This window comes from Myotis nattereri (genome assembly GCF_964212035.1).
Source record: "Myotis nattereri genome assembly, chromosome: 1".
Taxonomy (NCBI): Eukaryota; Metazoa; Chordata; class Mammalia; order Chiroptera; family Vespertilionidae; genus Myotis; species Myotis nattereri.
Genome location: NC_138075.1, coordinates 4,603,182 through 4,619,831, shown reverse-complemented (window position 1 = coordinate 4,619,831; position 16,650 = coordinate 4,603,182). Strand labels below are relative to the sequence as shown.

The 16,650-nt window shown below is 49.5% G+C and overlaps 1 protein-coding gene across 1 annotated transcript in view; it reads right to left on the bottom strand.

Annotated features, from left to right (window-relative positions):
• Positions 1-4,283: 4,283 nt before the first annotated feature.
• The window catches only part of AK7 (adenylate kinase 7), a 39,774-nt gene continuing 27,407 nt past the window's right edge, over positions 4,284-16,650 (bottom strand). Inside the window, exons 13-18 of the mRNA XM_081084000.1 lie at positions 15,044-15,172; positions 14,539-14,607; positions 12,171-12,368; positions 8,779-8,999; positions 5,433-5,591; positions 4,284-4,507 (exon numbers count right to left, since the gene is read on the bottom strand). Coding sequence (XP_080940126.1) covers positions 4,469-4,507; positions 5,433-5,591; positions 8,779-8,999; positions 12,171-12,368; positions 14,539-14,607; positions 15,044-15,172 — 815 coding nt within the window. The 3' untranslated portion in view covers positions 4,284-4,468. The remainder of the gene's footprint in view (positions 4,508-5,432; positions 5,592-8,778; positions 9,000-12,170; positions 12,369-14,538; positions 14,608-15,043; positions 15,173-16,650) is intronic.

Genomic DNA, 16,650 nt, shown 5'->3' with positions numbered 1-16,650 from the left:
ATCAGTCTGTGGTTAAGCTGGTGAAGCCTTGCGGTGCCTGTTCTCAGAGCCCTTACCCACTCCCTCCAGCTGCTTCCTGTCTCCACTCCACTGCCTGCCCTTCACCCCCACCCTCGCCCACCCCAGCGCCTTTTCTACCAGCTGCTCAGAAGGGGAAAGATGTTTTCAACCATCATCTTAAGTTTCGTTCCAATGGCAATGTCATACACAGAGGGAAGAATTCTTAAACTGGTTCTCAGGTTCACAGTGCATTTGAATCCAAAAAATGCACCAAGATGTTCTTGGGGGCAGAACCTCTTCACATACTGGGAGCAACCTGGCTTGTGACTTAGTGTCACTTGGGAGATACTGGGTGAGATGGAGATTCTCTCCCCAGTAATGAAGCACAGTGACTCATTTGGCTATTTACTGGTGCACACTTTATAAAAAAGTTTAGTTAAAAACCAGATTTGTGAGTCACCTAAGTAAAAATAACATTAGCATTTTAACCGAATGAGTACTGCTACTCTTAAGCAGTCTTTTCTTTAAATTCTCATTCCCCTTTCAGATGTGTGTTTATGTCTTGAAGAATGTGCCTCCCACCATTTGCATGGAAGAGGAGAGAACCACAATAGCATGTGGATTAGAACCTGCCCCGAACCTGTGCCTCCTCTAGTTTCTGCCTCTCAGTCAACAGCACAGTAATCAGGCCAAAGCACCGATCAGTCTCTGTGACTCCTTCCTTCCCCTCACTACCCACAGCCAATCTATGATTGAGTCCCATTGATGCCACCTCCAACATCTGTCTGGAATCCATTCCCTTCTCTCCACCTCCTCTGCCACCACCCCAATCTTAGCCACTGTCTTCTCTTAGACCATTGCCGTATGCTCGGTACCCCTCCCACTTCCTCTCATGCTTTTCTCCAGACCATTCTCCATATAGTAGCTGGTCCAGATTTATCCACCCCCCCACAAAATTAAACCCAAATGTCATGGCTTCCTGTTGCTCTTAGAATAAAACCAAGCTTAACAATGGCTTACAAGACCCTGCATAATTTGGCTCTTAATTCTCTCTCCAGCCTCATCTCAAACTCTTCCCCTTTCCTGGCTGTGCTACAGCCCTCCTGGCCTCCTGTTTTTTTCCCTAAAGTATTTTAATTGATTTCAGAGAGGAAGGGAGAGGGAGAGAGAGCAGAAACATCTGCGATGAGAGAGAACCATGGATAGGCTGCCTCCTGCATACCCCTACCGGAGATTGAGCCCACAACCCAGGCATATGCCCCGACCGGGAATCAAACCGCGACCTCCTGGCTCACAGGTTGACACTCGACCACTGAGCCACACCAGCTGGGCCTGGCCTCTCTTCTTTTCCTTCCACATGAAAAGCTCCTTTCTGCCTCTGGGCCTCCACACTGTCCCAGTCTGCGGTACTGCCTCGTTCAATGGCTGACTCATTTTCCAATGAGTCAGAAGCTCAGTGTCACCTTCCTCATACAGGCCTTCCAGACCACTTATCTAATCTTTGTTTATTTGCATTATACTGGTAGTCCTTATAACCAGAACTTTCTGTTTAATTTTTTAAAATTATTTATTCTGTCGTTCTCACTAAAATATAAGCTCCATGAAAGTAGAGACCCTGATTATCTACACTAATAAAAGATAAACATGCAAATTGACCATACCTTCGCTATGTCTTAAGCCATGCCCACCAGTCAATCAGAGTGACTATCTGCAAATTAACCCAGCCAAGATGGCGGCTGGCAGCCACGGAGCTGGAGCAAGCAGGAGGCTTGGTTGCCCCAATGATGGAGGAAGCCAAACTTCCTGCTTGCCGCGGCGGGCTCTGAGCTCCACTCAAAGCAACAAAGTTTCAATTATAGAAGGTAAATAAACCCCAGATACCTGCTTTCACCTGGCCATGGCCACGGAGCTGGAGCGAGCAGGAGGCTTCCCTCCTATCCGCCTGGCTGGCTCTGAGCTCCTCTCAAGGCTACAAAGTTTCAATTATAGAAGGTAAATAAATTTATAATCCCATTGTCCTCTCATCTCCCCAGCCTTGCCCTCACCCTCACCCCCTGTTGTCTGCGTCCATTGATTATGCTTATAGAGCCTGCAACCTTTTGTGCATTACAGGGGATCATCAAGAAAGTGAAAAGACAAGCCACAAAATGGTAGAAAATATTTACAAGTCATTTATCTGATAAGGATCTTATATCCGGAATATATAAAGAACTCTTACCCAGCCCTTGTGACTCAGCAGTTGAGCATGGACCCATGAACCAGGAGGTCACAGTTTGACTCCTGGTCAGGGCACATACCTGAGTTGTGGGCTCCATCCCCAGTAGGGAGCATGCAGGAGGCAGCCTATTGATTCTCTCATCACTAATGTTCTATCACCCTCTCCCTCTCTCTGAAATCAATAGAGACATTTTTTTTTGTAAAAAGAACTCTTATAACTCAATAACAAAGGATCAACAGCCCAAATAACAGTTGAGCAAAGGACTTGAATATACATTTCTCCAGAGAAGATGTACAGGTGGCCAGCAAGCACATGCAATGATGCTTAGTCACAACGTGATACACACTCCATTACCATTAACCACACGCGTGCACACACACACACTAACCACTGTTGATACGGATGCAGAGAAATTAGAATCCTCAGATACTGCTGCTGGGAATGTAAAATGATGCGGTCCTGTGGAAAACGGTTTGGCAGTTCCTCAGTAAGTCGAATGTAGAGTGACCATATGACAGCAATTCTACTCCTAGATTCCTACCCAGGAGAATTGACAACAGGTGTCCAAACAAGAACTTGTACAGAAATGTCCATAGCAGCTGTATGCACAATATTTAAAGGTGGAAACAGCCCAGATGTCCATCAAGAAGTGAATGATTAAACTGAGTGTGGTAGGTCCATCCCAATGGAATACTATTCAGCCATAAGAAGGAATGAAGCACTGATACCTGCTCGGCCTGGCTGGACCTGGAAGAGAAGCAGACCTGGAAGGCACAGTGTGTATGATTCTGTTTATATAAAGTATTCAGAATAGAGAAATCCATAGAGACAGACTGCAGATCAGTGGCTGCTAGGACAGGGATGGGGAACATCGGCCTGCGGGCCATATAAGGCCCATGAGATCCTTTGGTCTGGCCCTGCCAGGGCATTAGGTGTGAATTAATTAAATTTTTGACCAAACATAGCAGGCTAATTTTTTTTAAATATATATTTTTATTGATTTCAGAGGAGAGGGAGAGAGAGAGAGAAACATCAATGATGAGAGAGAATCATTGATCAGCTGCCTCCTGCATGCCCCACACTGAGGATCAAGCCCACAACCCGGGCATGTGCCCTTGACTGGAATTGAACCCGGGACCCTTCAGTCCGCAGGCTGATGCTCTATCCACGGAGCCAAACCAGCCAGGGCCAGGCTAATTTTTCAAGTTGATAGTTTTGTATGGCCCGTGAATGATGTTATAAATACCCAAATGGCCTTTGGCAGAAAACAGGTTCCCTAGCCCTGTGCTGGGAGCTGAGGCAAAGAAAGGATGGGGACATGGGTTCCATGTGGCGTGAGGAAAGGTCCCGGAGCTAGATCGCGGCGGTAAGGGACGGCACTGCGCGTGCTCAGTGTCACTGAGCTGCACACTGAAGCGTGGTTACAATCACGCATTGTATGTTCCGTGTGTTTATCACAATAAAAAATAGCGCGGTTATATTCAGATTACATTATCTAAAGGGATGAAAGAGATACAGCGTTACAATCAACCTAAACAAGCTTCCCCCTCGGTGAAGCTGGGAAGTACAGGGCCTTTAGGACAGGAGGAGCCCAGAGGGTGATTGCTCATGCCTGTGATGTACAGTCAGTTTGTTAAAAATATTTGCCCATTTTCTGGTGACCACAGATACTAGAATTATTCGTTCTGTTACACGAATGTTTCTGCCCAGAGGTTCCTAGGGCTCTCGGACTCACTGGCTGGGGCCCTGACCCTGAACTCAGACCGCAGCCTTGCGGAAGCCCGGCCCCTCTGTCTCCCTGGGACTCACAAAGCATCCACGTCCTCACTTCTTTCCGTGTCCAGCGCCACAGGCACTTGGGCCACAGCACATTGTGTAATCCCATTAGCCTACATGTTCAAAGAGTAGATGGTCCGATGCTCCCCACACTATTGATCACTGCAAACATTAGTGTGCAAACTGCGGAGTCTAAGCCTGAACTCTCAGATCGCTGTGTGTCCCGTGAGCTCTGCACAGATACCTTACCAAATGCGCCTTTCACATATCATTGTAATGAAGTCGCCGCTCATTGCCATGTAGCATTTCCTAATCATTTTACTTAATAAAATATTTGCTGGCGAGGGAAGGGGAGGAGAATTTTCCAAAAACTGGGAAAGCATATTTCAAAACAATTTTTCAAGTTGCAATGTCCATGACAATGTCAGAGTCCTCTCCAGCTCTGCGCAGGGCTGTGGCTCGAGGTCCTCCACGTCACAGCGTTGCGGGATTGTGCTTGAAGAGGTACTCTGCCTACAAGGGGGAGAAAGAATAGCGGTGGGTCGGCAATGAGAAGGCACTTCAAGATACTTGTGGGCCACATATTTGTACTATTAATGTGCACAATTTAAAAATAAAAGGGTACAAACCTCTTACTTTCAAATGAGTAATAAAACTGTTCTTATAGCTAAGTGCAATGAGCCAGCCAGAGAAAGACAAATACCACATTATCTCACTTATAGGTGGAATCTGACGAACAAAATAAACAAAATAGAAACAGACTCATAGATAGAGAACAGACTGACAGCTGCTAGAAGGGAGGGGGCTTGGGAGGCTGGTTGAAAAAGGGAGAAGGGATTAAGGAAAAAAAATAACTCATAGACACAGACAACAGTATGGTGACTACAGGAGGGGGAGGGGTGGGGGGTAGTCAGGGGACAGGGGGATAAATGGTGACAGAGGAGACTTGCCTTTGGGTGGTGAACACACAAGGCAGTACACAGATGATGCGTTATAGAACTGGACTCCTGAAACCTGTATAATTTTACTAACCAATGTTACTCCAATAAATTCAATAAAAAAAATTTTTTAATCTTATTATAAACTGTGAAGGCATTAGAGCAGCGGTTCTCAACCTGTGGGTTGCGACCCCTTTGGCAGTCGAACGACCCTTTCACAGGGGTCACCTAAGACCGTCCTGCATATCAGATATTTACATGACGATTCATCACAGTAGCAACATGACAGTTATGAAGTAGCAACGAAAATAATTTTATGGTTGGGTCACAACATGAGGAACTGTATTTAAAGGGCCAGAAGGTTGAGAACCACTGCATTAGAAGCTATTTCCCAAATGCCAGACACACAATTTCTCTATGTCAACTGGCTTCCCATTTAGATTCAGGTATATTTTATTTTCAAGTTGATATTAAAGAAACAAACACCCTCAGTCTCTTACCAGAAAATCCACAGGATCCTCTGGTCTGACCTTGCAACACTCGTTCAGACCCCGCATGAGCGTTGGCATAACGTAGGTCATTAGGTAGTTCCTCAGGGGAGCGGACTGCGCCTCGAGTAATTCGGTCTCTTCCCTTTTCACGTCTTCCAGCCGTCTATTCTACAAGTAGAACACGGGGGAGGGGGGGGGGGGAGTCAGAAAAGGGAGAACTCTTTCACACGACTCACCCCCACAATGCATCAGAACTAGAGCGTGCTAGAAATGGCCGCCGCATTATTATAAAGATGGCCTTTCCAACCCGCAGAGAATAGACAGAAAGGGTGGTGTAACCATGGGCTAGTCTTTTAGGAAATAGTAAGCTGGATCCCTATCTCACTTCTTAAACAGAAGTCATTTCTCGCTGTCTAGATGAAGAAAAGAAGGAAGGGAGGGAGGGAGAGAAAGAGAGGGAGAGAGGGAGGGAGGGAGGTGGGGGAGGAAGGGAGGGAGAGAGGCAGGGAGGGAAGGAGGGAGGGCCATAGAAGTGATAACAGATCTAGAAGGCATTGGTCTGGCGGACATGTGCTATTCCTTGCTCAGCATACAGCCACCCTCCCCTGGGAAAAATAATTCCATATTTCCTTTGAAAAATCTTCCTTCTCAGCCTAGTGGTTTAGATGGGACGCAAGCCCATCCGTCCAGCCCCCCTCCTGTCCATGGGCCACGTCAGGAAGAGCCCAAGGGTGACACCGACAATGAGGAGGGAGCAGAGAGAGGGATGCGAGGTCCTTGGTGCCTTCTGAGCCACTGTACCAAGCCTGGCCTGAAGCCAGCCTGCCCTGGGCTTTCCTGTTACGCGAATCCAGCACCTTTCTCTATTGCCAAGACATTTTCAATGGACTTTTCTGTCCCCTGCAAGCTAAGGAATCCTAACTGATCTTTTTTAAAAGAGAACTTTCCCAGCAAGACAGCAAACCCAGGAATCAAATGGGAGAAGACTGATGGATTTGATGGCATATAAACATAAATATTGTTAATATATTTTTCATATATTTTTTAATATATTGATTTCAGAGAGGAGGGGAGAGGGAGATAGAAACATCAATGATGATGGCTGGGGGGGTTCAATTGAGGAAAAAGGAGACATGTAAAACTTTAGACAAAAAGAAATTATAAAAATAAATAAATAAGAAAAGAAACATCATGATGAGAGAGAATCATTGATCGGCGGCTTCCTGCACACCCCACACTGGGGATCGAGCTCACAACCCAGGCATGTGCCTTGACTGGGAATCAAACCGTGACCTCCTGGTTCATAGGTTGAAGCTCAACCACTGAGCCACCTCAGCCGGGCTAAACATAAATATTTTATGACCAGAAGAAACATCATACATGATATTGAAAGTAAAGGACGGATGAGCTGAGAAAGAACTATTTGCATTATATTATAAAAAGCTTAGATCTGATGGGAGAGCACACTGTTTGCCAGGCAACAGTTTGCATGTTTGCACACACATGAACTCTTCAGTCACCACCGCGACCCTATGAAGCAGGTGCTATCACCCTCCTCATCTCCCACATGGAGAGGCCGGGACACAGAGTGACTGGCGCGGGGCCATGGACCTCCAGAGAGTGGAGCCGGGTCCGGACAACGTGGGCTAACGGTGTCTCCTGGGCCATTCCTGTTTCTCTCACACAACCCGATCAGGAGTGGTTCTTGCAAAATAATAAGAAAAAGACACACAGCTCCAGCATGGGCGGGGACAGCGTGCGGCATAAGAGGGAATGTGACGTCCTAACGCAGGAAAAGTCGGTAAGCTGGTGATCGGAGGCATGAACACTGACACAGTGAGATCAGTTTTTGTTTATCAGAGTGGTGTGTGTGCACAAAATCGAGAAAGCAGGGTTGGAGGCCAGGGCACATACAAGAATCAACCGATGGCCCGGCCAGCGTGGCTCAGTGGTTGAGCATCGACCTATGAACCAGGAGGTCACAGTTTGATTCCTGGTCAGGGCACATGCCCGGGCTGCGGGCTCATCCCCAGTAGGGGGCGTGCAGGAGGCAGTGAATCAAATGATTCTCCTCATTGAACCTGCAACCTTGGTGTATGGTGACAATGCTCCAGCCTGAGCTACCCGGCCAGGGCAGGGGTTGAAATTTTAAATATGGCTCGTGTCCAGGAAAGGCCTCCTTGGAAAGATGACTTTGAATAAAGTTTTTTTTAAAAGGCGAGGAACTGTGTCACGCGGGCGGCGCATGTTTAGATGCGCTGGGAAATCTTAGAAGCAGCCGGGTCCCCAAGGACCTTGGGGGCCACGGTAGGAGTCTGGACTTTTGTCTCAGGTGATGGTGAGCCTGCGAAGAGGGAGCGGAGCGTGTTGAAGAGTTAATGTGTGTGAGCACCTGCACTTCAGGAGGCTGCCTGCAGGGATTGGAGACACACAGGCTGCGGAGCTGGGGAGACCAGGGGGAAGGCACCGCCCACAACCCAGGTGAGACACACTGACCCCTGAGGAGCGGAGAGCTGCGGGCTCCGAGCTACTGTAAGGGCAGCATAGGTGAGAGTGGGGGATGGGGACGGTGGAATGAGGCTGACACCCAGGGCCGGGGGGTAAACGGAGGGAAGTCGACTGAAACCACAAGGTCGCCGCGCAGCAGCACGTTACAGGGGCAGGATGTGTGTTGCTAACACGGCTGGCGATAGCTCATTATTGTTCTCGTTGTGATTTATACTGAGCAGAAGACTATGGCATCGTTTTAAAATGGTACACATGACTAATTAACAAACAAAACTGGTTTGGGGATTTCTGTGACATTTCTCTATTAGCAGGATTGGAAGTGCACTGGCCTAAATGGCTTTGCCAGGGGCCCCCTCCACAGGTTCCCATGCACACACACATACAAGCCTGCACAGGAATGCACACACACAAGCCTGCACATGCGTGCACACACATACACACACACAAGCCTGCACACATACAAGCCTGCACACACACGCCTGCATATATACATCTGCACACACATAAGCCTGCACGCGCATAAGCCTGCACACACACAAGCCTGCATACATGCATCTGCACACACACAAGCCTGCATACATGCATTCATTCACACAAGACTGCACACACATACAAGCCTGCACACACACACACAAGCCTGCATACACACACACACACAAGCCTGCACATGCATACATTCACACAAGACTGCACACACATACAAGCCTGCACACACATACAAGCCTGCACACACGCACACACGCACACAAGCCTGCATACACACGCACACACACACAAGCCTGCACACACACACACACAAGCCTGCATGCACACACACACACAAGCCTGCACGCACACACACACTCACCCACTCCTCCCAGCGAGCAATCTTCTCGGCCATCTCCACGGCTTCCTTGTGCTCCCGCTCCGCTTCCACCATCGCCTCCCTGGCCATGCGCTCCTCAGCCACCTTGCGCTCCTCTTCGGCCTTTTCCTCATCCGTTAAACCATAATTCCGAGGCTCCCCAATCTCTTTGATGAGCCGTTTGATAGTGAGTCTGTTGTGAGGGTCTTCAATCTTCCCTACATCTTTAAACACCGGGAGAGAGGGAGCGGTCAACACATCTTGACATTCGGGGCCCACCTACAGTGCGTTCTGAGACCATAGTCGGGAAAATTCGCCACCCGTAAACTTGTGGGGGTCCGTTATGTAAGTTACCACCTGCGGTTTCCTTTCCTAGTTGCCAGCACAGGTCAGACTTTCTTGTCTCACTGGCCGATATCAGACCGGCCCTGGGAAACAGGGAGGAAGCCTGCGCCCCCGTCTGCCTCTGACAGACCCCGTGGATTTAAGCGGACTGATGGACGGACGGATGGGTGGAGGGGCGGTTCTCCAGCTCTGGAAGCATCCAGGCAAAGACGGGGAGCCCTCGGTTGGGGTTCCCACCAAAGGAAGCCCTACATTTGCTGGAGGCCGGGCTGGGTGACCTCCAGGTTTCCTTTGCTTTCTGTTTCTGAGAATCAATTCTCTCGGGACATGTTTTTAATTGATTTTAAAAATTAAACCACTTTAGTTAGCCTACTTGAGGAGGAAAGAAGTCCAAACTGCAGTGTGCCTGACTCATGTCGCTATCAGGACCAAGAAAAAAAAGAGAGAGAAAGGCTTGTTGGTAACAACGAGTTCCCCCCGAGTCACCCCGCAGTCCATCCTCAGCCCTCTCTTGGGTGTTCTTGGGAGGTGTCTGCACGGAAGGGTGTGCCGTGGACGCATTCACTACTCAGCCCTCCACACCTTCCTCCCGGGGACCCCCACCCTGCCCCCAAGTACACCACGGTGATGGCCCCTCCCCCACCCCCTGGTTACACACTGTCACCTTGACCTAGACGAGAGGCACCCCGGTGCTGACACGGGAAGAGGGGCGGAACAGACAGTTTGTCAGTTAGTGGGTACAAACAAACCGAGAAAGAAAAAGGCAGCCTGGCCAGCGTGGCACAGGGGTTGAGCATCGACCTATGAACCAGGAGGTCAAGGGTTCGATTCCGGTCAAGGGCACATGCCTGGGTTGCGGGCTCGATCCCCAGTGTGGGGCGTGCAGGAGGCAGCCCATCCATGATTCTCTCGCATCATTGATGTTTCTCTCTCTCTCCCTCCCATTCTGAAATTAACAAAAACATGTTAAAAAAAGACAAAAACCTCATGCGCGCCGGTGCCCACACGCTGACATTTAAATGGATTTCCCCTGGTTCCTCCAGTAATTCCAGCCTTGCTGCGCCTGAGGGGCCTCTGATGGGCTTTGTAAGGCTCCCTTTCGGAGGAGGGCTCACAGGACAGTGCTGCCCCCGGGGGCACTGGGGATGGGCGGGGAGGGGCACCTGGCCACCTGGGCAGCACGTGGCCTCTGACTTGACCTTCTTGGAATGTGGATCGGAACTGAGAGTCACGTCCAGCTCTAGGCTTGCCTCCAGGGTAACCCGGAACCTCTGGGTGGCAGGGCTGCCCCCGGGCTGCCATGGGAGCCAGAGAGGAGAGAGAGATTCTGGTCCAAAGAGCGAGAGAGGAAAGGGGCATGAGAGAGAAGGGGATTCAGATGCAGAGACAGAATGTGGTGCCAGCATCTTTCCAGGCCCTTCCAGACCCTTGGAGGCCAGGCTGCTCTCCGGACCTTGACACCCCCCCTGCGCCCCTCCTGGCGGCACACGTCTCCCTTTGCTGTTATGATCTCCGGGTTGTCGGTGTGGAGATGAGGACAGCATGTCCGGCACAGAATGAGACAGGACCGCGATGGCCACTCATTCACTCCCCTGTCATCACTGTGTCTCTCTCGATGCTTCTCCCTGGAGCTCTCCTGATCTTTCCATAAATAATTTCTGGGGTTTTACTGAGAAGATGACAATGGCTATTTTTGTGACATGTGCTCGCCATTTTTTTCTCGTTCTCTAATTAAATAGCGTAGAGGACTTTCCAAATTAGTAGGCGTCAGGTCCTCACATATAAAATATGTGAAATCTGTCCAATATGCACAGACACAGTTAGGTGAGGGCAAGACCCAGCCACTTCTGCTGGTGCGAAACAGAGGAGTGCAGATCCGTAAGCAGTGTCACCTTTCAATTTCTTAGCAGCCATTTGATGGCTTAGTGCTGGGAGCAAAAACGAAGTTACCGCTTTAGGACTCCTCCAATGAGCCAGATACTTCCTATCTCTTCCTGCTACTCTTTGGAACAACTCTACAAGCCAGGGATTATTCTCCCGTTTCACAGGTGAGAAAACTGAGACAGGTCCAGACCTGGAATTGGCTCTCCTGACACTAGCTCTAAGCCTCCCAATGCTGCCCATCTGGCTCTGGGGGTGAAGAGAGGCCTCGGGAGGCCCAAGGCGTCGGCCTGGCCACTGCTTCCAAAGGAGGAAGCAGTATCAGTGTCCAGAAAGCCGGAAAGGAAGTTTAGGGGCTCCCCTAGCTGAGGGGAGTGGAAACAGCAGTGACAGCTGAGGTTTGGAGCCCCAGCCATGATGATGATGATGAGGGCGAGGGTGATGATGAAGGCGAGGGTGACGAGAGCATGTTTCCTGGGCGTTTGCTGGGAGCTGAGCTCCGAGTCGTGTTTAGAGGAAACACAGAAAGGCAATGGAGAGCTGTTTGCTTTTCTGAGTAGCCAGGGGGCACTCAGCTGGCCGGTGTAGTATTCCTGTGAGGACCGCCGGCCCCCAGGCAACTGGGGAAATGGCCCACAGCAGCCGGCAGCAAACACATGTCTTTGAAATGCCCTTGAAAAATTTGGTATTCCAGCCTGGCCCGTGTGGCTCAGTGGTTGAGCGTTGACCCAGGAACCAAGAGGTCACTGGTTCCATCCCTGGTCAGGACACATGCCCGGGTTTTGGGCTTGATCCCCAGGAGGGGGTGTGCAAGAGGCAGCCGATCGATGATGTTTCTCTCTCATCAATGTTTCTACTCTCTATCCCTCTCCCTCTAAAAATAAATAAAAACCTATTATAAATAAGTAAATAAATCACAATGTGGCATTCCATTTCATAATATATCCATGTGTTTTCACATAACAACGCTCCGCCGCCAAATCCTCACGCAGGTCACCCCAGGAGAAGTCCCTGTTTGTCCCTGTTGCCACCCACCATTCCCCCCAGCCCTACCATGGCCTTTTGCGGGGTGGAGGGGGGTGGGGGGGGGCGGAGGGGTCAGCTGGAGGGTCCGCCACCTGGCGGAGGCTCTCCACACTCCCGTTCTCCTCCAGGGGCTCATCCCGTACCAATGTGTATGGGGTGGATCTCGAGTTCATCGAAGTAGTTGAAGACCGTCTCGTCCTCGGTGTTGAGGTCACGGAAGTTGCTCAGCGACCGGAGGAACTGGTCCTGGCTGTAGTGGGTGCCCACCACCACGCTCTCAGGCAGGTTCATCACCCGCAGCTTCAGGAACTCGTCCGAGGCATCCAGCATGCAGACAAATTCTGGGGGGAAGAAGAGGCACCTGGGTTAACCCAGTGGCCGCCCGGGTTACCTAACCAGCAGGTGCAGGGGGGCAGGGGCTGGGGAGGGGGACGGTCAGACAGGAAAACTCCTGGTTGGCAGCTCAGACCTCCTGTTGCTGAAAATGGCCTGGCAACTTGGCTTCTTGCTGCCTCTGGTGGAGGTTGAATACATGCAAACCAGGGACATTTTCAGACACTACCCTGTGAGGTCCAACCTGTCGGTAATTGGAGGATCTATTATCTTCCCTTCCCTTCCCTTCCCTTCCCTTCCCTTCCCTTCCCTTCCCTTCCCTTCTTCCTTCCATCCTCGTTCCCTCCCTTCCTTCCTTTATAAAAAGCAGCTGAGCCCTGGCTCAGTGGATAGAGTGTCAACCCTTGGACTGAAGGGTCACGGGTTCGAATCCGGTCAAGGGCAGGTACCTCGGTTGCAGGCTCAATCCCAGGCCCCGGTCGGGGTGAGTGTGAGAGGCAACCAATCAACGTGTCTCTCTCACATCGATGTTTCTCTCTCTGTCTCTCACTCTCCTTTCCACTCTCTCTAAAAAAAAAGCAATGGAAAAATATCCTTGGGTGAAGATTAACAACAAAAATAAATAAAACAAAAGCAGCAGAAATTGTAAATAGCAAATCTCTAATAACCCCGTGGTACCCGTCATCAGTTTCCCAGTCAAGCCCCAGTGAGACCTGTGGATACAAGCGAAATGCTTTAGTGGCTGATTTGCCAAATTAATATAAACGGGGCCTCCTACCTGTGAGAGCCAGTTTACTACTCAAACCCAGACTTTGTTTGGATTCCCAACAAAGAGGAATACCCAAAACTTGCATAGATTCCTTTTTAATGAGCACTTTCTTCTTCTGCCAGTTTCTCATCCATTTTTTTGTTTTTTGTCTAAAAAGTATTAGATCATTTCTTTGACTCTCATTTTATGTTCTGAGCATCTTATTGTGAATTCCCCTACCCTCCCCCAGCCCCATGCGTGTGTATTTGGTTGGTTTTTCTCCTGTTAATCTAGTCTGTGTCAATTCTATTATTTTTATCACTAGAAGCCCAGAGCACAAAATTCATGCACTGGTAGGGTCCCTAAGTGGCTGCCAGCTGCCGGCCGGGCCTTGCCCCCCCTGGTCGAACTCCCAGACAAACTCCCCGTCGAGGGGACAATTTGCATACTATGCTTTTATTCTATAGGATTAGTCCAGCTGTAAGAACTAAGGAAGAGCAGGGGGATTCTCACCCTCTGAGACACAACCCTTGTACCAAGTTGTTGAAAATAGTTTGTATTAGCCACATGGCCAACAGTTATCTCCTATGATTACAGTTCATCCAAACTGAGTTTTTATTTTTATTTTATTTTTTAAATATTTTTATTGATTTCAGAGAGGAAGGGATAGGAAGAGAGAGAGAGAAACATCAATAACAAGAGAGAATCTCCAATTGGCTGCCCTCTGCACACCCCCCACTGGGGCATGTGCCCTGACGGGGAACCAAACCGTGATCTCCTGGTTCATAGATCAATACTCAACCACTGAGCCTAACCGGCCAGGACAAACTGATTTTTTTTTTTTTTTAAGAGAGAGAGGGGAAAAAACAACTTTTCAAGTTCATGGCAAGGTCAGAAGAAATGGCCGCTAGCTACTCAGCAACTCCTTTTCCTTGGGACATTGTTTATGCCTCTCTTTCAAGAGCACATTGTGAAACCTCTGGGTAAATATCTGATAGGACAGGCTTGCCGCCAGCCACGTTCACTGCGAACTGGAAGGCGTTTTGCCTGCCCTGCTCAGTGCTGGATTCTGCATGTCTCCTGGAAAAGGCGATGGCATCGCTGGCCCCTGAAGCAGGTAGGAGCGCCCGTGATCCAGTCCCCGGGGGCTCGCCAAGGGCCTCTGGGCTTCAACAGACTGGCCACGTTTGTGGCTTCGTTACAGCGGGGAGCAGCAGAAATAAACGTTCTCAGAGAAACGGAATATCCCTCACATTTACCCCCAATGCATCCTTCAGTTTGGGAATTTGATTTTCAGTGTGTATCAATTGACTGCTTTTCTACAAGAAGAAAACCCTACTTTATTAACATCAAAAAGACTGTTCTGGTTCAAAGGAGATATCAGATGGCATTCCTTTACATGTGACCCTGGAGAAATATTTTAAACTTACCAGGTATGGTCAGTTTATCAAAGGGAAACATTTTGCCTCTGATTTCCTCCTCCTCCTCCTCCTCGTCTTCTAATAAAACAAAATAGACATCGTTGTCATACTTACAGGAAGGCAGGGGTGGGTGGGAAGAGACCAACCACAGAACTTGTGTGCATATATGCATCACCCAGGGACACAGACAATAGTGTGGTGAAGGCCTGGGGCGGTGGGGGCGGGGGGCGGGGGGGGGGCCTAGAAGTGGTCAAGGGGGAAAAAGGGGACATCTGTAATACTTTCAACAATAAAGATTTAAAAAAATACATCATCGTGTTTGTTACCTATTATTACTATGGGTAGCTCGAAAAAATTAAATTATTTTTAATTTTTTAAAAATCTTTATTGTTCAAAAATGAAACGATTTTAACTAGCAGTCACTAATTTTAATTGAGTGGCTATTACTCTGAGGAGTAGACTGGCGCCTTGTCTGAATGTTCACATTCAAAAAAGAGGGCGCCCTCCGGCTTACTGTTGAACAGGTCTTTGGCTTGGTCGTAGGTCTTGGGGAATCCGTCCAAAATGTAACCTTGGTTCCTGCAAGGCATAGATCTCAGCTTTTCTTTCACAAACCGAATTACATATTGGTCTTCCAGTCGGCCTAACAAAAAGAAAAACAATATATATATGACTGTGGAGTCACCTTCTGCATAGGGTTACACGCTGCCGTCACCTGAAAAATGATCGTGCAGCCCCTTATGTTTCCCTTCAAGTGACAAATAGGTGGTTTGGGATTTCGAACACGACACGTGAACTCCAGCGCACAATCAAATAGGAGCCCCCAGGGGGCTTGTTTCCGTGAAAGAACAGGAGCAAACGCGGATGCTGGCATTTCCAGAATGTGTGTGTGGTCACAGCTCCCGGGTGCAGAAGTGCGCGGAGAAGCCCGGAGTGCTCCCATTTACCAGTGGGGTTTACTCGGCTGTACTTGGATAGGATACCCCTGTAGCCGTACACATGCTGGCACATGCTTCTGTTGTACGAACTGAGGTGGTGCTCGTGTGTGTTGCTAGCACATGACGTATTCCTACGAGGCGCCCAATACACAGCTGCTGCCTTTGACTAAAAATCAAGGTTGAGCTGAGCCTCAAAGGCACCTTTCTCTTTTAAGCTGCCGAAAAGCCCTGGCTGGTGTGGCTCAGTGGTTGAGTGTCGACTTATGAACCAGGAGGTCACAGTTTTATTCCCTGTTGGGGCACATGACTGGGTTGCGGGCTTGATCCCCAGTAGGGGGCATGCAGGAGGCAGCCGATCAATGATTCTCTCTCATCATTGATGTTTCTATATATATATCTCTCTCTCTCTCCCTTCCTCTCTGAAATCAATAAAAATATCTTCTTACCCCACACACCTGAACTATATAAAGTGAGCAACAGGAATCTAACTGGTGCACCAGAGGTTTAACCATGTCCCTGGTTTGGCTGCATTGTCAGAGGCCGACGGGAGTGGAATTATGTGTGAACAGGACGTGGAGGTGCCTCATGGCGGGGTTGCGACATCTGTCTTGCTGGAATCGTTAGAGTCATACAGTCACAAACGGGGCCATGTTAGGGACACGCGAGCTCACCTGTGTGTCCCCATGCTGCGAAATTTCCCTGTGGGTCTCTGCGGTGCGCCCCAAGGCCTTGTTTGTTCAAACATAATCAAGGCCCATGTTCTAGTTTCTGATAAATATGATGAGGAAGGGTTTCTGGACAAACTAGAGGGGATTGAGGAAATCTCCCAAGCTTGCAGAAGTGGTGGGTGGCTGGGAAGAGGGGGCTGGGAAGAGTTCTGAAGACTTTCCCTCCCCCAGAGACCTTGCCCTCTGCCCTCTCCCAGGACCCCTCCAGGCAGAAGCTGCTGAGCCACACTGGCCCCTTGCATCTGGGCGGAACAGCCTCCGGCCAAGGCCAAAGACAGCCCTTCTTCAGCATGGGCAGTGACTGTTCTCAACGTGGCGCTGCTCCTGCTGTAACTCTCCTACGCGTCCCCTCCCCGGGCACGGAGAGAGCCCGGCTGGCGCGTCACACCGTGCTGTGACAGGACGCCCCAGGTCAGACTGCTGGGCCCTGGCAGAGACCTGCTATCTAGGTCCCC